The sequence below is a fragment of the Pituophis catenifer genome, unplaced genomic scaffold (assembly GCF_029215685.1).
Source record: "Pituophis catenifer annectens isolate HBS135680 unplaced genomic scaffold, rPitCat1.0.hap2 SCAF_1, whole genome shotgun sequence".
In the NCBI taxonomy this organism is placed as follows: Eukaryota; Metazoa; Chordata; class Lepidosauria; order Squamata; family Colubridae; genus Pituophis; species Pituophis catenifer.
Window position 1 is genome coordinate 100,128,693 of NW_027256881.1, and position 23,006 is coordinate 100,151,698.

The following is a 23,006-nucleotide window of genomic DNA, read 5'->3' on the forward strand; positions in this document are numbered from 1 at the left end:
AAACTTCATTCTCAAGCGCAAGCTGTCTAATGAAACATTTTATTTTTAAGCATAGCAGAATCCGACATTTCTGACTCAAATTGCAGCCAGACTGGCCCCTTCTTCCAACCCCCTCCTCTTCCGCTCTCCAGCCCCAACGTCCCATTGGCCATCATACAAATCCATCTCTACATCCCGGCACGTTCTTTTCACAGGAATGCAGCCCCCACCCTCGTCTCCCAGGAAACGCTATATGTATATACAAAACTAGGTAAAAGTTCATCTCAGCAATAAATCAAGCTTCCGCTCTTTCTGCTTCAACTTGTTATGTCAGCGCTGGAAGAAAGCCTAATTTGGAACGCTGACATCCGGCCCCTCTCCCTTCACTTCTGCGGCATCACCTATCCCATAGGGAAAACACAACAAGATTAGTCTCATCAGCCCCTCCCTGGCTGTGCACCCCCCCCTCCCGGCTTTCCCGGGTGGTCTGCATGGAATTTTGCTATAAGGCGATCAGCTTGGATGTTTGCGCTCTTCACCCAGGAAGCCTCTGACAATGGGTAACCCTTCCATTTAATTAAGTACTGAAGGCGCCCCCTGTGCCATCTTGAATCAAGAATCCGCTGCACTTCGTAGTGCGTTTGGCCCCCAACAACCAGGGGCCCAGGGGGTTCACGTGGCGTTGGCCTTAAAGTAGACCCCACTACAGGTTTTAGAAGGCTACTGTGAAAAACGGGGTGAATTTTCCCCAAAAGCCGTGGCAACTGCAATTGCACTGTAACGGGGTTGATTATTTTTATTATAGGAAATGGTCCTATAAATTTTGGGCCCAATTTCCTGCTCGGGAGTCTAAGTCTCAAGTACTTGGTGGAGAGGTAAACTTTCTCTCCTAGCTGAAATGGTCTTTGGGGAGTTCGGTGCTTGTCTGCTTGTTCCTTATAAGATTGAGCCGCCTTTGCCAGCGCCCTCTTAACATTTTCCCACGTTTGTCTCAACATTGCCATCCAGTCGGTCAAACTGACTGAGGAAGGGGGCTCCCTCGGGTATTCTGGCATGGGAACAAAATCCATGCCACTCACTATTTTGAACGGGGTTAGCCCCGTGCTGCTGTGGACAGCATTATTATATGCAACCTCCGCAAAAGATAGGAGGTCTGCCCAATTGGACTGCTGGTAGTCGACATAGCATCTTAAATACTGTTCTATCATAGCGTTCAGTCTTTCTGCCCCCCCCATTGGTGCTCGGGTGAAATGCTGAGCTGAGCCCTTGGGATGAACCTATGGATCGTAGAAACTCCCTCCAGAACTTAGCTGTGAACTGGACCCCTCTGTCGGAAATGATTCTCCTGGGGACTCCATGTAGGCGGTAAATGTGTTTCAGGAATAGTTTGGACAACTGACGGGCTGACGGCAGTCCACTACAAGGAATGAAGTGTGCCTGTTTGGAGAATAAGTCTATTACAGTCCAGATCACTGTATTTCCACTACTCCTCGGTAGGTCTACTATAAAGTCCATTGCAATCTCCTCCCATGGTCTTGTTGGCTCAGCTACTGGTTGCAACAATCCAGGCGGGCACCCTGGCCTTGTCTTCATCGTGGCACAAATGGTGCAGCTTTTTACATAACTGTCTACGTCCTTTCTCATATGTGGCCACCAGAACTGCCTCCGTACTAGGTGCAGAGTCTTTAGGAACCCGAAGTGTCCTGCTGGTTTAACATCGTGGCTCCTCTTGAGAATCAGGATGCGTAAACTCTGTGGGACATAGAGCTTCGTCCCCCTCCATGCTAGTTCATCTCTTTTTGTCAAGAGATGTTGATTGTCCCGATACCAGGGGTCTGTCAGCGTTTCATTTTTTAATTTTGCAGTTAAGTCACTTGCAAGTTGGCCTTGCTGGTCACGTCGTTGCCGTCTGGTGATCACTTGGGCCGCAACTTGGGTGGAGGGGATGATGGCATTCACTACCTGCTCCCGCTCACTGTTGTATTGGGGCATCCGGGAGAGGGCATCAGCCAGGAAATTTCTCCCACCTGGGATGTGCTTAAGCTTGAAATTGAAACGATTGAAGTATTGTGCCCACCGCACTTGCCTGGGCGACAGTTTTCGTGGGGTTTTTAGGGCCTCTAGGTTTTTATGATCAGTCCAGACTTCAAATGGTTTCTGGCCTCCCTCTAGAAGGTGCCGCCAGGTCAACAAGGCCCACCTTACTGCAAACGCTTCCTTCTCCCACGCCGCCCATCGCCTCTCCGTATCGGTGAGTTTGTGGGAGGTGTAGGCGCAGGGTTGTAGATCCCCTTGGTTGTTCTTTTGGAGTAACACGGCTCCTACTGCCACATCACTTGCGTCTGCTTGGATGACAAAAGGCTGTTCTGGATCCGGGTGTTTTAAGACAGGTTCTCTCGCGAACAGTCCTTTTAGCGTCTCAAATGCCTGTTGGCAGATCAGATCCCACTGTAGGGGTTGTCCCGGGCGAGGTTTCATCACTGGGCTTCCTGTCTTTAGGAGGTCTGTCAAAGGTTTGGCAATCTTTGCAAACGAGGGGATGAATTGTCTGTAGAAATTCGCAAAACCTAGAAAACTTTGCAGTTGTCTGCGGGTGCGAGGGGGCTGCCATTGTAGAACTGATTGGACCTTGGCTGGGTCCATCTCTATCCCCTCATTTGATACTCGGTAGCCCAGGTAGTCTAGCCGTGATTGGTGGAAATCGCATTTTGGCAGTTTGACATATAGGTTTGCCCATAGCAGTTTTTCCAGTACTTGGCGGACGAGGGGTATATGTTCGTCTATGGTCTCCGTGTAGATAAGAATATCGTCCAGGTAGACAAGGACCCCTTTGTAAAGGTGTTCATGTAAGACTTCGTTTATTAACTGCATGAACACTGCCGGGGCTCCTTGCAATCCAAAAGGCATTACTTTAAACTGGAAACTACCCAGGGGGCAGTTGAATGCTGTTTTCCATTCATCTCCTGCCCTTATGCGTACTCGGTAATAAGCTTCTCGAAGGTCTAGTTTGGTGAAAACCTTCCCTTTAGCTAGGTGGGCTAACATGTCTTTCATGAGGGGGAGGGGGTACAAGTTGTGTACGCAAACAGCATTGATACTTCGAAAGTCGACCACCAGTCTCATGGAGCCGTCCTTTTTCTCTTTAAACATGACCGGCGCCGCTACCCTTGGTTTCACTGGCTCAATAAATCCCCTTTGTAAGTTTTTGTCTATGTAGTCCCGCATTTCCTGCATTTCTCGGGGCGTCATAGCATACATTTTAGGTTTGGGTAGTTTCGCTCCTGGGATAATCTCGATGGCACAATCGGTCTCGCGGTGGGGGGGCAGAATGTCACACTCGGCCTCGCTGAATACCCCTGCAAGGTCTTGGTACTCCCTTGGGATCTGGTTTGCGTTACAAGCGGTGGTGGGTGCGGCTGCCAATTGTTTTGCTGCACCTTCTGGGAGGGGCCCTTGTGTTGGTGGTGTTTTCTTCTGTAGTGGAGGGCTGCTTTGGGGTTTCAGCATGGGAGGGAATTCTTCTGGTCGGGGCGGCAGGGGTTGGGGCCCCTTTGCTATTCTCAGCCTGCGGGTTCCCTCTTGCCACCAAATGATTGGGCCCCATTTGTCGAGCCATGAGAGTCCCAATATGACTGGTTCTGTCATCTTGGGGGCTATTATGAAGCGGATCGTCTCCCAGTGATCTGCGAGTTCTAGTCTCACGGGTTCAGTCAAGTGTGTGGCATACGTTCCTCCCACTAGGGACCCATCAACTTGCTCGAAGCGAATTGGTTGTTTGAGCTGTTTAGCTCGGATTCCCAATTTTAGAACTGTGGGTAGGTTGATTAGGCACCATGTGCTACCCGAGTCTATTAGGGCTTGGAAAGTCTCTTGGGCCCCTGTTTTGGGGGCTGTTAGGCGTATGGGGAAAAGAAAAGGATGGACGGGTCCACTCACCATCGGGTCATCCTCGCCTTCGTCTTCCGTGTCATAGGGTTCGGGGGACTGATCTCCCTCCACTGGGATTCCTCTGGTTTCGGTCAGATGAGCGAAAAACTCAGGGATTTGGGGAGCATCCCGTGGTACGTGGGTGACGCGCTTGGGCCCTCGTTCCGGTCGTGCTTTGGGCGGTGGAGCTGGTCCCGGTCTAGGCGTTCCACATCTTGCTGCTATGTGGCCGCTTCCTCCACATCTGTAGCATTTCAGTGGGCTCCGTGGGGCAGTTGGTCTGTAGGAGGGCTGTGATGTTGGGGTTTCTCGTCTGTTGAGTGGCCCCTGGTCTGGTCGGCCTCTCTCCTTTTCCTCTGGTGGTTTTGACGTGTCACTCGCCCGCAGCCCTCTGTCGACTTTTATCGCTACCCGGAACCATTCAGCGAGTCGGTTTGGGATGTCACGATAGGCAGTCACTTGGGAAATTCTTTTATCTAGGCTTGTTCTAAAAAAATACACCAGCAATCGCTCTGGTAGGGGAGGCAGTGTCCCAATGACTCTCCTGAATTCACGGATATGCTCTCTGATAGGCTTCCCCCTCTGCATTAGGTTTCTGAGCTCGTCTTCCACATAGGGGTCCTCCTCCTCCTCCTCATAACGGGCTCTCAATAGTTGCAAGAACCCATCCGCATTTTGTAGCTGGGGGGCCCTGTATTTGTAGAGTGATGCTGACCACCTCTTTGCTTCTCCCTCCAGCCCTTCCGAGATAGCATTCACTAGGGCTCTGGGGAAAGGGTAGAGGTGTCCGAACCGCTCTATGTATATCTCAGCTGAATCGAGGAATTGGGCGAGGTTGTCTGGGTCACCATCGAATTTCCCTCTGAACTGGGGTGGTTCCTCCCTCTCTGCCCTCTCCTCTCTGTGCTGAGCTCTGGAGGGCCAGCCTTGGTGTTGGTAGTCCTCTGCCTCGTCTCTCATCCTGGGGTGGGGAGGTGCTGCCTTGTCTGGGCTTCGCTGCCATTCCCATCCCCAGCTCGCCCTTCCCAATTCACTTAGGGGTTTTTCTTTATCTTTTACCTTTGTATTTTCCAAGTTGGCTGGAATCACGGCCGCTTCTGCTCCTCCCGTTTCTTGAAGCAGGCTTTCCTCCGAGAGCTTGGCTTCAGCCATAGTCCGTCCGACCAGATGTCTGGGAGGGAACGGTATGATTTAAACTCAGCCAGCCTGGATTTGGAGGAGAGTCTGGCTGTCTGTCAGGTTTCGGTGCTATCTTGAATAAACTTCATTCTCAAGCGCAAGCTGTCTAATGAAACATTTTATTTTTAAGCATAGCAGAATCCGACATTTCTGACTCAAATTGCAGCCAGACTGGCCCCTTCTTCCAACCCCCTCCTCTTCCGCTCTCCAGCCCCAACGTCCCATTGGCCATCATACAAATCCATCTCTACATCCCGGCACGTTCTTTTCACAGGAATGCAGCCCCCACCCTCGTCTCCCAGGAAACGCTATCTGTATATACAAAACTAGGTAAAAGTTCATCTCAGCAATAAATCAAGCTTCCGCTCTTTCTGCTTCAACTTGTTATGTCAGCGCTGGAAGAAAGCCTAATTTGGAACGCTGACATATTCATTTTAAAGTGCTGGTCCTTTTAGTGCAGGTGCTCTGGAGCCGCTTGCGGCTCTTTGGGCCCTCTGCTGCGCCTCCCTCAAGCGAGCCAGTGGGCTCGGCCAAAGCGCAGCAAAGGCACGTGCGGAGCAGGCGGCCGCTCACTTAAGGAGGGTCTCCCTGCTTGTGCGCACACTCTCCTCCACAGCCGGCCAGGGGGTCATGAGAGGAAGAGGAGGAGGGTCACCTGAAGGGAAGCCTCTGCTGCGGTTCGCGCTTGTTCCTCAGCCAGCCTGGATTTCCAAAAAGAAGAAAGAAAAGGAGTAGCGAAGAGTCCTAATGAAAGCTTGCTAGGTTTTCCGAAAGAGTGAGAAGAGACACAGACACGGATACAGAGATAAACACACACACATACACACACACACATACGCACACACACACACATTAAGACACAGAGATGAGACACACACAGGGGGGGAGGGAGAGAGAGATACAGAGGAGGAGAGAGGGAGAGAGATACAGAGAGGGGAGGGGGAAAGAGATACAGAGAGATACAGAGGGGGAGAGAGAGATACAGAGAGGGAGGGAGAGAGGCAGAAGGGGAGAGATACAGATGTAGGGAGAGAGATACAGAGAGATATAGAGAAGGAGAGATACAGAGAGGGGGAGAGAGGAAGATAGGGAGAGAGGAGAGAGGGGGGAGAGTAATACAGAGGGGAGGAGATAGAGGGCGAGAGATAGATACGGAGAGGGGGAGGGAGGAGGAGATAGGGAGAGAGATACAGGGAGTGGGGGAAGAGAGAGGTAGAGGGGGAAAGATACACAGAGGGGGAGAGAGAGATACCGAGAGATATATACAGGGAGAGAGATACAGAGGGGGGGGGAGAGAGAGAAAAGGGTTTTGTGGTTCCTGGTTCTCTGCCCTAATGACTGTGAGTGGGAGTGAGCGATGTCGAGTTGGCCATGCCCACCCAGGTTTTGTGACTCCCGGTGTTTTTTTTTTTCCTGTGGGAAACGGGTTCAAATGGCTCTTTGAGTGTTTAAGGTTGCAGACCCCTGTTCTAGTACATAAGTAAACTGGCTATAAAAATACATAACTTTTTATTTATGAAGTAAGGCAATATTTGACAACCTAGAATTATAGAATTGAAATCCAATATATCTTTAAGCATCAAATTGAAGAAGGCTCAATCTTAGTCATATTCTATATAAATTCTTTTTATTTATGTATTTATTTATTTTTAAAATTTTTATACCGCCCCCTCTCCCTAAGGACTCGGGGCGGCGAACAGCCAAAATTAAAAACACACAATACAAACATTAAAATACTATAAAAACGAAATTAAATTTATCTTTGGCTTCCCCAATTTAAAACCCCTTACCCATAAAATTCCCCAATTAAAAGATTTTTAACCCAGCCCGGCTTGCTGAAATAAAAAAGTCTTCAGGGCCCGGCGGAAGATCCGGAGGTCCGGGATCAGTCGCCAGCCGACATTGCCTGACCAACGGCACCCTGAGGAGGCTCTTTCTGTGGGAGCGTATTGGCCGGTGGGAGGTTATCGGTGGCAGAAGGTGGTCTCGTAAATAACCGGGCCCTAAGCCATGGAGCGCTTTAAAGATGAGAACCAATACCTTGAAGCGCACCCGGAAGACCACTGGAAGCCAATGCAGCTCGTGCAGGAGAAGTGTCACGTGGGAGCGCCATGTCGCCCCTATAAGTACCTGCGCGGCCGCATTCTGCACCAGTTGGAGCATCTGAGTGCTCCTCAAGGGGAGCCCCATGTAGAGAGCGTTGCAGTAGTCCAGGCGGGAAGTGACGAGGGCATGAGTGACCGTGCATAAGGAGTCCCGATCCAGAAAGGGGCGCAACTGGCGTATCAGGCGAACCTGATAGAAAGCCCCCCTGGCCACGGCCGTCATATGCTCTTCTAAAGACAGCCATGCATCCAGGAGGACATCCAAGTTACGCGCCCTCTCCGTGGGGGCCAAGGTCTCGCCCCCAATAGTCAGCGATGGCACCAGCTGACTATATTGGGACGCCGGCAGCCACAGCCACTCAGTCTTGGAGGGGTTGAGTCGGAGCCTGTTCCTCCCCATCCAGATCCGCACGGCCTCCAGGTACCGGGACATCACTTCAAGGGCATCATTGGGGTGGTCTGGGGTGGAGATATACAGCTGGATGTCATCAGCGTACAGATGGCACTGCACCCCAAAACCACGGATGATCTCACCCAGGGGCTTCACATAAATGTTGAACAGGAGAGGCGAGAGGACCGACCCTTGTGGCACCCCACAAACCAGGTGCCTTGAGGTCGACCTCTGCCTCCCAGCCAACACGGACTGCGACCGGTCGGAGAGATAGAAGGAGAACCACCGTAAAACAGTGCCTCGCACTCCCAACCCTTCCAACCGGCGCAGCATGATACCATGGTCGATGGTATCAAAAGCCGCTGAGAGGTCTAATAGGACCAGAACAGAGGAGCAACCCCTGTCCCGAGCCTTCCAGAGATCATCGACCAACGCAACCAATGCCGTTTCCATGCTGTACCCGGGCCTGAAGCCAGACTGGAACAGATCTAGATAGACGGTTTCATCCAGGTATTGCAGGAGCAGTCGCGCCACCACACTCTCAACAACCTTCGCCAGGAAGCGAAGGTTGGAAACTGGACGATAGTTTGCCAAAACAGCTGGGTCCAGAGAGGGCTTCTTGAGGAGGGGCCTCACCACCGCCTCTTTCAAGGCAGGAGGCAAGAGACCCTCACTCAAGGAAGCATTTATAATCCTCTGGAGCCAGCCTCGTGTAACCTCCTGGGTAGCCAGCACCAACCAGGAGGGACACGGGTCCAATAAACATGTGGTTGCGTTCAACTCCCCAGCATCTTGTCCACGTCCTCGGTGGTCACAGGGTCAAGCTCATCCCAGGTAATAGTCTCAAGACACACCTCGGACAACCCGCCTGTACCTACCTAGTCAGAGTCCAAGCCTTCCCGAATTTGAGTGACTTTATCGTGCAGATAATGCGCAAAATCCTCAGCACGTCCTTTATATGACTTCCCCCTAATTTTTTTTTTTTTTTAAATTTAATTTATATGCCGCCCTTCTCCGAAGACTCAGGGCGGCTTACAATGTGCTCAGCAATAGCTTTCATCCTTTTGTATATTTATACAAAGTCAGCTTATTGCCCCCACAAACTGGGTCCTCATTTCACCTACCTTAGAAAGGATGGAAGGCTGAGTCAACCTTGAGCCTTTGGCGAGATTCGAACCCTGCAGTAATTGCAGGCAGCTGGTCTTAATAAGCTTAATAACAGGGTGCCTTAAACCCCTGTACTACCAAGGCAATTAATTGATAATATTTATTTTAATTTTCCTGTAATAGATTTGGTATAAGAAATCTGTTTATATTTGTTTGATATTTCACTGTGGCATTTAAGGCAGAGTTCCCCAACCTTTCCGGCTTTGTGGACCAGTTTGGGGGCGGGGGGGCGGGATGGTTCAGCAAGAGGGGTGGGCAAGCATGCATAGCTCCATTTGCTGCTCATGCAAGTGGGGATGTGCATACGTGCACGTTCACCGCTGCTTCTGGTGGCCCCGTTTTGAACAACTCACAGCTCGATAGAAGCCCAGGTGTTGGGGACCCCTGATTTAAGTCTTCCCTCTCTATTTATTTTATGATCTTCTAAGAAGAGGATATATGTGGTCCTTGTTTCTTTTTATTAAATTTTTCTGTTACTATATTCTGAGTTAATTAAATTTCAATAATGATAATATGTGAGGTTATTATTTGTGTTATTTTAGTGTTTTAATATCTTATATTGTAATACTGGTATGTAAATTGTATACAGGATGAATATTTTAATATAACCCTAACCCTGACAGTTTTATCTGTGGAAGAAAGGACAGGAAATACAATAGTTTCCTGAAATAAAAGCACCCTGAATGATATTTCTGTGTATTGAGTGCTAACAGATCACATATGCTCTGATAATAATTGGATAGAGTTCAATAAAACTTCAGTTTTATGGACTTTTGTTCAGAGGACTATGGATGCAAATGGTAAAGTATGATCTTGAAGTTAGTCCCCAAATAGTGAAAATAGCAGATGAAGTGGTCTGGGCACTTGATATAAATGTATGTAACTTTTGTAAGATTATGCAGAACGTATTTATATAAATCACATATATTTTAAGTAAATTACATGAATTTACATTTAATAAGCATCTGCAAAGCTTCTGTTTAATAGACATTATTTATTTCAGTTGGTCTGTTTAATTGAAATTTTATTGTGACAGGAACTTACAGTTTTACCTATGTTGTATACATAATAATAAAAAGCGTTAAAAACAGTGAAAACAGTAAAACCCCACAAAATCTTATTTTTTGCAAGCAAATGAATGCAAAATTTAGATTTCTAATTTCATATCACAGTACTGATTTAAAGCTTCTATGCTGATTTCTTATAACAGTAATCTTTTTTCTATTTGGCATAAAAGACCATTATTTGTTTTGATAAATTTTTGCTACAAGGTTAAATATATTGACCTACTGGGCTGATCTATTCAGATTATTTATTGTATATTTTTATGGTTAGAGTTCCATTCCTCCCCCCCCCCCCTCTAGCAGAGGAGTTAGTGACAGTCTACATTAGTAACAAGCGTAATACTTTTGCTATTTATTAAAGAAGCCTCTCTTTTTGAGGCATCTTTTGAACCTGAGGACTCTTAAAGGAATTGCATTTCAATAGTGTCCTTAAAGTAGCTTTTATTTTTTTTAAAAAGAAATGGACTGCTTTAATAAATATCTGAGAACTACGGTTCCTGTGTAAAGTCTTAAATATCCATTTGGAATCATTTGCAAAGTGTAAATAACTGCAATCTGTAATGTACCATAGATAAATAGTATATTTATACATCTATATTTCACACCTGCTTTAAGCACTTATTTGAAAGTTATGTCTTTCTGAATTTTCAGAATTATTCTGAACAATTTGTTTCTTCTTCAGGTCAGAAGACTTGTCTCCATTTACATGGTATTTTCCCTTACTTGTATGTGCCATATGATGGTTATGGACATTTGCCAGATCATTATCTGCGTAGTTTGGCATTCAGCATTGACCGGGCACTCAATGTCACGTTAGGAAATCCATCTTCTTCTATTCAGCATGTGTTTAAAGTGTCACTAGTATATGGAATGTAAGTATTGATTTATTTTTTAAACATAGTTAAATAATAACATTATTTTTGAGAATAATCTATATACTACTAAAACTCTTTTGCCTGTTTATTTACCTGTTTGTATGTAACTTTGAGTTGGGCAAAATGGTGCATTGTAGGGCAACAATTTTTGAATCAAGGTATCTCAAATGGATTAATTTAAAGAATGCATCTACAATTGTTCTCATCAGATTGAAATTTCAAGAATCTCCAGAACTTTTGTAATGGCAAAATTGTGGGTGCTATAGTATTATCTGTTCTACCTCCACAATCACATGATTGTGATTTCTGACACTGCCTGCTAGCTTCACACCAATAAAGTCAATGGGGGAAGCCAGCTGGAAGTCAGAAATAGCTTCCCTTAAGTTTTTGCCCCCTTGTGGTCATTCTGTTATAAGATAAGGCAATATTTCGGAAAGCATGTCTCAGTGGGTCATGGGTTGTCTGTTATTTGTATCTGTATATACAAAACAGACTCCCACTCTCCTCATAGAATTCTATTTACTGTAGCCATACCTGCCTTTTAATTTTCACAGTGAACCAACTCCGTTATTTTTTTCCTAACAAAATTGGAGGTTTTCAGTATAGGTTGGAATTTCAGCATCATTTAACTTTTTAAAAAGCTGCAACTGAGTAAACTATCATAATTACTTCTTTTTGCCCTTGTTTTTAAATGGAGGATTTTAGAGGTGGAGAGGGAGTAGGAAAGACAATAACTGAAAGATTACAGTTAAGAGGAAAAGTGATGAATGTCATTTTTCATTGATATGCATATCAGAATTTGAGCCTCTTAGATCTCTAAAACTTAGAAGAAAAGAGAGAAACTAAGAAATCCATCATTGCAAGATGGGAATTTGAATGCATATTCTTCCACAACATGATAAATATTGAACTAGTATTGTTTGTGTGCTAAGAAGTAAAACTAACATATGTATTAGGATTGTGCAATACTTCAGAGTTGATTCTGAAAATATATTTTGGAGCAGAGAGAGACACAAATGTAGTTGGAGAGACTAGCCATATAATCTTGAGGAAAGATATGTCTGCTTTTAAGAGTTGCAGATTATTTCTTTTTTCATGCTGTCATGTGCTCTAAAACATCTTTCTTGAATTATTTCTGAAGTGTCACACAACCGATATGTGCAAATATTGCAGGCCTGAAAGGCAGTTACAAGATTTTTAAACTCACAATAAAGTGCACACGTTCTGCAAGTTTGGCCTAATCTTAGAGTCAGCATATTGGTTTTATTCCAAACTCACAGCAAAATTGGGCTGCTTTGTGAGGTGTTTCAAATGTTCCAAGAGGCTCAAGTTCTGACGTGAGCATGGTTTTTAATCCTTTTCCAGTAATCCAAATACTGGCCTGATTCTATCTTTGATGCCATGGGTCAAGACTAGTGGGGAAAGTGGGCATGAGGTAGAAGAAACAGGGTTTTTTTTATCATATTTTTAGATATAGACTCTGTTTGATGGTCCTAGTCATCAACTGGCATGGATGATACACCGGGTTACTAAATGATCCCAAAACCAAATTTTGGTAAAGACCTCTGTAACCTTCTCTTTATCGGATAGATTTATTTGATTGATTTATTTAATTTATACAGGTACCCATTTCACATAGCATGACTTAGATGGCATACAAAGCAACCATTTAAAACAATTTTAAAAACATTCAATAAGTTCAATAAAAGGCTAAGAGACAATATCAGATTATAAACAATGGAGCCATTGAATCAATTTATTGTTTGCAACTTCTTCCACCAAAAATGGGTTGTTGGGTTGTTTTGTGTTGAGTGTGGTTAATGCAAATGTAAAGGTTGCTGTTATAACCAATATGCATTACACCAGTGTTGATAATTAATTAAATTTCAGGTTGTAAGTCAAAGTGCAAAGATCTTTTAGCTTTTGTTTGAACATTTAATGTGTGCAATCTGCACGTCCCTACTGATGTTTCTTACTGCATATGATATATAAAAACTATTACTTTTATTGTGTGTTGCCTGCAGGTTGCCAAATACAGATCTATACTATGCTGGGCATTAATAAGAGAAAGAGAGACTTCAGACCAATAGCCATAAAGTCTGCATTTTACTATTTTTTGTGCTCTGTGAATTATGCTATATTATTTTCTGCTGTGTTTCTAAAATTGATTGTGTAGAGAAATGTTTATTTAATTGGTTCTGTTGCTTCTGATGATAACTTTTGAAGTATTTTTTTAAAGTTTAACCCAATTCTTCTTAGACAAGGCATATGTAATTACCCCCTTCATCACTGTTATCTACTGTTGTAACCCTAGGATAAAAATCAGGGATTACCAAAGGTTTTCTTTGTGTTCTAATTATTCCTTGTAGCAAAATATTTTAAGTGTTTCAAGCTTTGTTCAGCCTGGAATATAGAGCACTCTGGACATTCTGAGTTTTGAAAGAAAGTTCTGATGAAAGCTGTTTGTCCTTTATGCAAAAAAGCAGCTTATGAACACTCCTTTAAGTGTTTTGATGATGTTTCGATGCCTTCTCTCTTGAGAGATTATGAGATGAATAGTTTTTTAGGGTATTTCAGCTCCTTTCTTGTGTGTTTCTTGTGAAACCAGTGTGTAAGAACTGCACAATTGAAGAAAAATAAAGTTTTCTTGAAGCTGAGCCCGTCATGCCTGGTGATTTTATGGATAGATTTTCAGTTTTGTAATATTATAGAAATATTGTAACTTGTCATTGCTTTCTTCCAAGATGTTCTTCAGTTTCCTGATGTAGCTAAGGGTTCTTATATTCCTGCTTAGTTTTTAAGTCCAGACAAGCTTTGTTAGGGGTTGGCAGCTACAATGGTTGAGCAACTGAAAGAAATTGTGAAAAGGTAATTTAATGTGAGAATTAGTAGAACAAATAAAGGTAGCTGGTATTTCAGCCTTTTCCCTTCCCCCTCAGCCCTTACATTAGTAAAGATATCTCTCTTAATGGAGACAAACTATGTTTCTTAACCTTTCCATGTACCTTAATAGTGGTTCTAAAGTTATAGTTAAAGGTTTCTTAACTCTTAAATGAGAGTGCACTTTATACTTAAACATTTCCATAGTTAGTATAGATTGATTTCTGTTGTCAGAGTTGATCAACAGTTCAGGTGGGTTAACTTTGGAAGAATGTTATTAAATTTAAACATTTATGAAATTCCATTATTTAAAAGTAGAAATATTTCTTTTGTAGGGCAAGATAAATCTGGGTAGAAATTTCAAGTTGCTTCAAATGTAGGAATTAGCAGGACTGTCATTTATGGCATTCCCATAATATGCCATACTTGATCATTTGTTTCGATTGTTTTATTCGTATGTGAATAATCTTGGGAATTAATGTGTAGATTTATTCTAAAAGCCTTAATTAATAATTTGGAATTTAAGTAAAAAAATGTGGTTGCCATTCCCTACCTTATTATCAGGGCTACTATGCAATTGCTCTTACCTGCACGATAAGCAAAAAAGTATCCTGTCATCTGTATTTTTGGAAAGGCAATAAAAAAAGTGTGCTGATCTAGCTGCCACAGTGTTCCAAAGTAAAGACCTTGGGGTAGGCCATAAGCACAGCTGTGTATGACAATATTTGTCTATCATAGCAATGTAATTAGCATTAGCATTTAGACTGATGTACTGCTTCATAGTGCTTTTACAGCTTTCTCTAAGTGGTTTATAGAGTCAGCATATTGCCCCCAACAATCTGGGTCGTCATTTTACCCACCTCAGAAGGATGGAAGGCTGAGTCAACCTTGAGCCTAGTGAGATTTGAACTGCCAAATTGCAGGCAGTCAGCAGAAGTAGCCTGCAGTACTGCACTCTAACCACTGTGCCACCATCAGTTGCCAACTCCTGTACTTTTCAGAGTATAAGGCACACTTTCCCCCTGCTAAAAGTGGGTGAAAATTGCTGTGCATCTTATACACCGAAGGTTGCCGAAGCCCTGCCTATCCGCCAGCCGTTTTCAGCCTCCACACGCCTTGTTTTAGACCTGTTCCAAGCTGTGGGGATCTCCACAACACATCACCGCCGATCGCCGCCTCAGTGCATCACGTTTTCGGCTTCCGTACATAGTATTTTTGACCTTCGCACACCCAGTTTTTGGCCTCCACACATCACATTTTTGTCTGGTTCCAGGCAACGGGATCGATGGTGGCGCTAACTGTAACCGGCAGAAAATGTGACGTGGGGAGCCGAAAATGCTGAAGCTGACCAGGCTGTTGGCTGTTTGCTAGTCAGATGAATATCAATGAATGCTTGTAGGCAGAGGCAGATTTTTTTTTCTTGTTAATCTCATTCCAGATTGGGCTGTGATGGAAAAGATTCCTATTACTCCACTGATAGTTATTTAAGGTATATGTGGATCCACTTCATCAAAGTGATTATTTGGAGCAGGACAAACCAGAATATAATATCATACTGAATTTTTGTTTTCCAGGCCTTTTTATGGATATCATGAAAAAGAAAGGCAGTTTATGAAGATCTATCTTTACAATCCTGCTATGGTAAAAAGGTAAATATTTCTTTTGTTACTACTTCTAGAGATTGGAATGAGGGCTGACATATCATAATTTTGAATGGTTGCTAAACAAAATGGTTGTAAGTTAAGGCCTATTTGTACAGGCTGAAGGTTACCTGTACAGGTAATCTTTGACTTTTGGCAATAATTTGGATTTATGGTGGCTTTGGAAAGACTGTTTTATCACCTGTAAAGCACTTCTGGCAATTGTAAAATGTTTCATGATTTGTTCAACAACTATGATTTCAACTAATGACCATGTGATTCACTTAATGACCATTGTAAAAAGGGTCCTAAAAATCATGTGATCTGGTGAATGCCTTAACTTAAAACGTGCCCAACTTAAACCACCAAAATTCACTCGTAAGTCAAAGACTACCTGCGTGCACAGAGGTATTGTGAGCTGTAGATAGCAATAGTATTTAGTACTTATATACCACTCCATATTGCTTAACAGCACTCTCTGAGCAGTTTACAAATGTCACCATATTGCCCCCAACAATCTGGGTCCTAATTTTACTGATCTTGAAAGGATGGAAGGCTAAAATGGTCAGGATTGAACTCCTGAGTATGGGCAGAGTTAGCTTGCAATACTGCATTCTAATCTCTGCACCATTACAGCTCCTACCATATAATAAAGATAACAAATTTGTTGCCTCTATTTTACCTGCCCTCATCCCCAGGTAATTGGCTTTTGCTAACATTCAGTAGCAAAATATGGGAAAGCTTCATTTGCATAATTAATAGATAATCTTTTTAAAAAAATTTATTTAGACTTCTATACCGCTCATAGTGCTTTACAGCCCTCTCTAAGCGGTTTACAAAGTTAGCATATAGCATTTTGGATCTTAATCTCCAAAAGGATAAACTTAATGAAAAATTCTGCTTTCATTAATGTAGTAATATCATTGCTGTACTTCTTGCAGCCCTTGGCCAGTAGGAAAAAAAAAAGCTTTAAAAAGTGTCATAATGTTGAATGCTGCTACAACAGTAACTATTAAGTGACTTATTTAGTGACTTATTGTGAAATTTAGGCTTATTTATTACTTTTCCCCACAAAAAGGCATCTATTCTTGTTTCTGCTTTTAATTAAACATGGCTTTAATTATGATGAACTCAACAAAAGTGACAATCTGTCCTTGAAGTTATGACTGCCACAAACACAGGCCCTCAGTAGACACATGACAGCATTTCAGGCGCTTGACAACTGGCTCTCACTTACAACCAGTTGCAACATCCCACTGCCACATGACTGTGATTTGTGATGGTTTTTGTAATTATGCAGCAAAAAACCCCGCCCATTAGATATGTTGAATTTGCTTAATGACCATGTGATTTGGTTAATGATTGCAGTGACTCACTTTACAACTGTTGTCAAAGTGGTTATAAAATCAGATCAGGTCCCCGCTTAATGACTGCAACAACTTAGACCAAAAATCTGGGCCCAGTTGTGGTTGTTAAGTGAGATCTACCTGTATGCAGTTTCTTTTTGCTCAAAACAAATATTTGGAACAGCTAGACACAGACATCTGTAGATACCTCAAATGCATGTGTTTAGGTTCATCTTATCTTGTTTTTACTATCTAAAATGTTATATGTGTAGCTGAAATTCTTGGTACAGATATCAGAAAACTACTGTATTCCATTTATGTTCAGTAATGTTCCCATGTTTAAATATTTCTTTAAAAATAATCTTGAAATACTACTGATGATTTTTTTTTATTTAGAGTATGCGAGCTTCTACAAGGTGGAGCTATAATGAATAAAATTTACCAACCTCATGAAGCTCATATTCCCTACCTCCTTCAGCTCTTTATAGATTATAATTTATATGGAATGAATTTAATCAATCTGGCTGCAGTCAAGTTTAGAAAAATAAAGAAAAAAGGTATGGAAATTATCTCAAACATATTCAGACAATTCAGCCTCTAGAATAAACTGTAAATTATGGATGGTAATTTAAAGAAAATAATGGTTGCCTTTGTATTAATTGCTTACGTTCCACACTATTTTGACCATTAATATCTGCTGGGTGCATAATCCAAGAGTCTCATTCTTCTTTCAGAATAAAAAATTACAGCTATAATGGCTGAGTATTGCTTCTCCATGTTTTTTTTAACTTTGTATCCCTCTTGGTGTTTTAATGAATGACACAGCAGCAATTCCTCATACATAAAAAATAAGCACATGACTTCCTGAACTTAGTTGTTGTGATTACATAGCCAACCATGGTGGACAATAGATACATGTAAAAGATAGATACAATATATTAATCCAGTCTGTGTAGTTGTCATTTAAAAGAGAAAATAAAAAATTAATACTTTGTGTCATTTTTATAGGGATACCATAATGTACATAGTTATTGTTTAGGCTCCTTTCCCTTTGCTTGTAATTGAGGGAATAATTGTCAAGTACAAACAACCAGACCCAGGCTTGAAGAGTTCAATCACAGTGGTACTTCGGTACTGGAGTCAGACTGGGCTCTGCTGTTCTTCCTGCAGGGTGCAATCCTCCTTGATATTTTGCATATCTCCATTCTTCATCACTTTCATTGTACTGTTGCTATTTTGTACTATTTCGAAAGATTATATAAAAATTTATACAGTGCTATCTTCCAATTTGAGGAAAGAGCTGAGTGTTTTTATTTCTGCTGTTTGATCATTTTCTTTCTTTTGGATTTGCTGTTTGTTTTTCTGTTACATGTCTTGCAATAGTTCTTCATCTGTTGTCTATAATTATTAAAGTATTTTCTAATAGATGCTTTGGGTACAATAATAAGTTTTTTCATAATCACTATTCCATTCTCTGTATGTTTTGGCCTTAGATAACAGCCACATTTATTGTTAAGAGATTTGTCAAAATAATTTTTTATGTGTAAAATCACTGATGAAAATGAGCATTTAATTCTTCTGTCAGAAGTTAATAGTGGGAAAACAAATATTGAAGAGCACTTTATAGGTTTTTTGGAAAATATATATTTTACCTGAATATTGCCAATTTCTTAAAAGTCATTTTCTGCCAGAATTGTCAAATCAGTTATATATATATAGTAGGTTTGTGATGCAGTCATAACAGATATGGCCAGTGCTGCACTTTAAAGCTTTGGTTTATGAAGAACTATATTAATTAATTACAGCTAGTCCTCACTTAATGACCACAGTTGGAATTGGCAACTCTGTCCCTAAGTGACACAGTAATTAAGTGAAAAATAACTTGACTGTACCAGATTTATGATGCCACTTCTGCCACAGTCAAACAAAGTACTTATGATCATTAAACAAAATATCATGATTGTGACTTGTAATTTTACTGCCAACTTCTCCATTGACTCTGCTTGTCAGAAGCTGGCTGTGAATTTGCACAAATTGTGCAGGACACTGCAATGGTCATAAATGCCTGCTGATTGTAAAATGCCTGAATTTCAATCACATGACCATGGGAATGCTGCGATGGTCATATGTGCAAGGACAAGTCATAAAGGTAACCTTTTCAGTGTCATCCTAATTTTGAATGGTCACTAAACAGGGCAGTTGTTAAGTGAGGACTGCCTGTCATAGTACATTTGCATTAATATGCTAATCATTGGATGTAGGAATAAGTTACATAAAACTTGTTCCACTCTTGTAAATTGTTCTCATGTTTCTTATACTCCTGCCATAATACTGATTTTTCCCTTTGGGATCTTCTGTAACATAAGGAAGATTGTTTTTCTGCTCTTACTTGGCTGTCAATTGCTGCTTCGTTATAGAAGATAGGCATCATCGTGAATAAGTATTCTAATAGTCTTGTATGATGGCAACTATGATGAGTGGCTGTGTTGTTACATATACACAGACTTCGTTTTGTTAAGTAATTCAAAGACAGCTACTACCATGCATCTCAAACTATGAGAGTTAAGAATTCATAATTTTCTCTGAAAATTAGATAATTTCCTAGATATACTTTTGCACTTCCAATGATCTCTCAATTTAAAAGACTTAGATAAAGTTGCATGCAGCAAACAAAATGCAGATGGGGATTAACTTAAACTCTATTTAATTCCATGCTTATTTTATTACAGAGTTTTGCCAATAAATGATCTATAATAAACTTTTTGTTAAATAAGCAGTATTTCAAATGTTTAATATATAAAGATTCAAATAAAGTGGCATGTTTTCTAATACAACATATTGGCTATGTTTTATATATAGGTGATGCATTCGAAGAAATTGGAAGTTGCGGAGATAATTGGACAAGATCTGCTACCAGACCCCATCAGTTGGAAGATAGTCAGATTTCTAGGTTGTCATATCTGGATATATATTTGCCTTAGCAAGTATCCTAACCCATGGGATATCTATATACATGTATTAGTACTAAATATAGCTTCAGGTTTAACTAGTTTAGTTAGATTAAATTTGTAGATTGACTGATTTGTAGGGCCACAAATCTAAATCAGTGGGCTACAATAAAAGTTCTTCCTTTAATTTTGAATTTATTTTGTTTTATACACTAGGATAGAGATATACTTCTGAGAACATGCTAGCACCCATATATTCTTATTTACTTAGAATGTGTTAATGGGAGATTTGTCCTGGACTTAAGGATCTCTTAAATAATTAATATTACTTTGAAATATTATGACATTTGACCCACTTTTCTCCTATATTTTATGGCTGCTGACACATTTTTCCGCAATGTATCTGAAATAAACATTTGTCTCTAATACTTATAGTTAGCCTACGTACATGCATGTGCACACTCACTTCTAATAGTCTCCAAATGTTTGAAATTGCAACTTCTTCATCCCTTGGCTTTTAGCCATGTTAGCAGGAATTATCACAAGTGTGACCCTCAACATTTGAAGAGTACTTGCATTGTAAATACAGAATCAGACTTCTTTTCATATTCAACAATCCCTTCTCTAATCTTGTTCTTTAATTCCATTGACCTGATTGTGACATGTCAGTCTGTCCCGTCCCCCCAATATATATCTTGATATACACTTATATACACTTGTTCGGCAGGCTGAGGCAAAGAGGCAGTCCCGGAACCAGCGAAATCTGGGGGCTGGGCAGGGGACAGAATGTATCTGCCCTTAGTGTGGAAGGGATTGCCACTTTCGAATTAGCCTTTTTAGTCACACTAGATGCTGTTTTAGGACCTCTTTCCAGAGCACGATACCATAGTCTCTTGAGACTGAAGGATGCCAATGATATATATCCTGCTCTTCAGGGCTTACAAATACCTTTAGTCCCTACTTTTGTGTTGTTATGCAAGATTGGTGGAAGCTCATTTTTAGCCCTGGTAGAATAAGAAGGAAATTATCATTTGTACATATCTAATGCTTCTCATTCTTTAGTTGAACTAAGGTTAAAACCATTGTAAATCTGTAATTATTTCTGAATTTTGATATAAAACTTTACATATAATTCCTATGTTTAAATATAATATATTTTTTAAAAAATACAACATAATATACTCTTTTTAACTTTAATTTAAATGCAGCTCTTTGATATTGGAAGGTGTAGAGCCACAGAGTACCTGTGAATTGGAAGTGGATGCAGTAGCTGCTGATATTTTAAATAGATTGGATATTGAAGGTAAAGCATTTTTCTTTGTGTGATCACATGGTATATTTGCAGGTTTGTTGTTTTTGCAGCTCAGTGTATAATTCCTTCACTTAAAATATCTGAGTTCCATTAAGCAATATTATATTTTATTGGAAAAAGATAAATAAGTTGTTTGATAGCCAGTAGGGAAGGTGCTAAAACTGTACCCAGTCAAGTCCACCCTCAACCAATAACGTTTACAAAATCATAGTAGGTGATTTTAGGTCACCTACTCTAGGTCAGCTACTTTAGGTCAAGAGATGTTATCTCTTGAGCTTCTGGGTAAAAGGTGAAACAAGCCTAACATGATAAACATAGTGGAGAGCAGATTTTTCTCGGTATTGTTATTCAAGAAGACCTTTTGTAACGCTGTGTTTTGATAAGCTTGACACTGCCATTGATTCTGCTGCATTTTTTCTGTTCTAGCCCAGATTGGTCAGAATCCAGGGTTACAAGCAATATGGGAGGATGAGAAACAGCGGCGTAGGAAGAACAAAGAGTCATCACAAATTACTCCTCCTGATTCACAAGGTAGAATTGTTGGAGTAAAATGTCTAATTTTGATTCATTCTTAAAGTTAGAATAATATGAATGCAGTGCCATAATTTGCAAAGTGTTGTATTTAAGAAGTGATATATAAATTGCATGTGGTTTTTTTAGCATCTGGAAAATTCAAGAATGCATTAGTTTAATATCTTGCACCAGACCTGGATATTTTATGGTCACCACATCCGGCCCTTTGGCTGTCCCTTTCCAGCCCATGTGAACTCAGTCGGAAATTAGAAATTAAATGCAAATAATTATATGTCATGTATGCAATACAATTGCATTGCTTTTATTTTGAAGGTGACTACTACTTTTTTCCCCATTTATCTATGTGCGTCCATGCATGCCTGTGCACTTTCACAGCCCTGTTGGTTTAGTCCTCCACAACAGTCCCAATTTCTCATGTAGCCCTGGGAAAATCAATTGCCCACCTATGTCTTACAGTTACACTGACAAGAATTACTCTGAAACTCATTGCCTAATTTGAGTATATTTTGCTTCACTTCATTTTATGTTACCTTCCTGAAATAATTCAAAATCTTTCACCATTTTGTGTCAGTATTATTGCTCCTAATAACCAGTTTAGTGAAATGGTTAAGGCCTCAAGTTAGAAGTGCTGCAACAGCCATAATTTTGCACGTGAGTCATAAGTCATATTTTCAACACTGTTGTGACTTAGGTCACTTTCGTAATATAATATATATCATTATATATTAATATATTAAAATAATATATAACTATTTGTAATTGTCATAAGTTGAGGACTACCAATATGTCATGTTTTGTGGATATGTCAGAGAAGTTCTATTCAGAACTTCTGAATAGAATCCAAATAGGTGTAGTGTAGTTTCAGATTCTTTTTTTTTTTTTTTTTTTTTTGATGGGCTTGGCAATTTACAGATGATATATTGCTTTATTTTCAGTTAAAATATTTAGTAACAATTCTTAAGGGGAGAGAATATTAATATAGTGATTAAATTCCTTACATTTTTTCATGAAAAAAAGATCGTGGATTTGTGGCCCCAACAGAAAGTGAAAGAATCTTTCAGAAGAGACTTAAAGAAATACTCAAGCAAAGTGATTTTTCTGTGTAAGTATTAATTTACATGTTAATCTTCATCTTTTTACCTCTGAATTCACCAATCACATTAATTTTTTTTAATTATTAATTAGGACATCTGGCTCAATAGACAGCAATAATGAATCACAAGAATTCTCTGCTGATGTGACATTACATTCTGAGATACCTAAAGTTATTTCATGCTCACCAGCAAATATGATAGAAATACACAGTGATAAGGAGCTGCACAGAGGTTAGTATTATTAATACAGCAGTTGTTTTCCTCCATTACATGACTTGTCCTATTAGAACTGGTTTACGCAGAATGGAAGATATTGAAATAAACACAAGAACTTTTCCACTGAACAGATTGATCTTCAGGCTCATCTGTATTTTATTTTATCCTTTATTACCAATTTATTGATATACTTTGTGTAAATATCCATGAGTGTCTATAATCCTATTTAATGTTAATATGCTTTTTATTATTGGTAAGTATCTTGACTAACTTCATCTTACAAGGAACTTTTAAGACAAATATACATGGCATGCTATAACTACATGTGTTTATTAGGAATATTGGTAAT

The 23,006-nt window shown here is 40.8% G+C and overlaps 1 protein-coding gene across 1 annotated transcript in view; it reads left to right on the plus strand.

The window, feature by feature from the left end:
• The window catches only part of REV3L (REV3 like, DNA directed polymerase zeta catalytic subunit), an 80,974-nt gene that overhangs the window by 12,785 nt on the left and 45,183 nt on the right, over window positions 1-23,006 (plus strand). Inside the window, exons 2-9 of the mRNA XM_070932810.1 lie at window positions 10,495-10,684; window positions 15,142-15,216; window positions 16,950-17,110; window positions 19,413-19,503; window positions 20,710-20,804; window positions 21,240-21,344; window positions 22,365-22,449; window positions 22,533-22,672. Coding sequence (XP_070788911.1) covers window positions 10,495-10,684; window positions 15,142-15,216; window positions 16,950-17,110; window positions 19,413-19,503; window positions 20,710-20,804; window positions 21,240-21,344; window positions 22,365-22,449; window positions 22,533-22,672 — 942 coding nt within the window. The remainder of the gene's footprint in view (window positions 1-10,494; window positions 10,685-15,141; window positions 15,217-16,949; window positions 17,111-19,412; window positions 19,504-20,709; window positions 20,805-21,239; window positions 21,345-22,364; window positions 22,450-22,532; window positions 22,673-23,006) is intronic.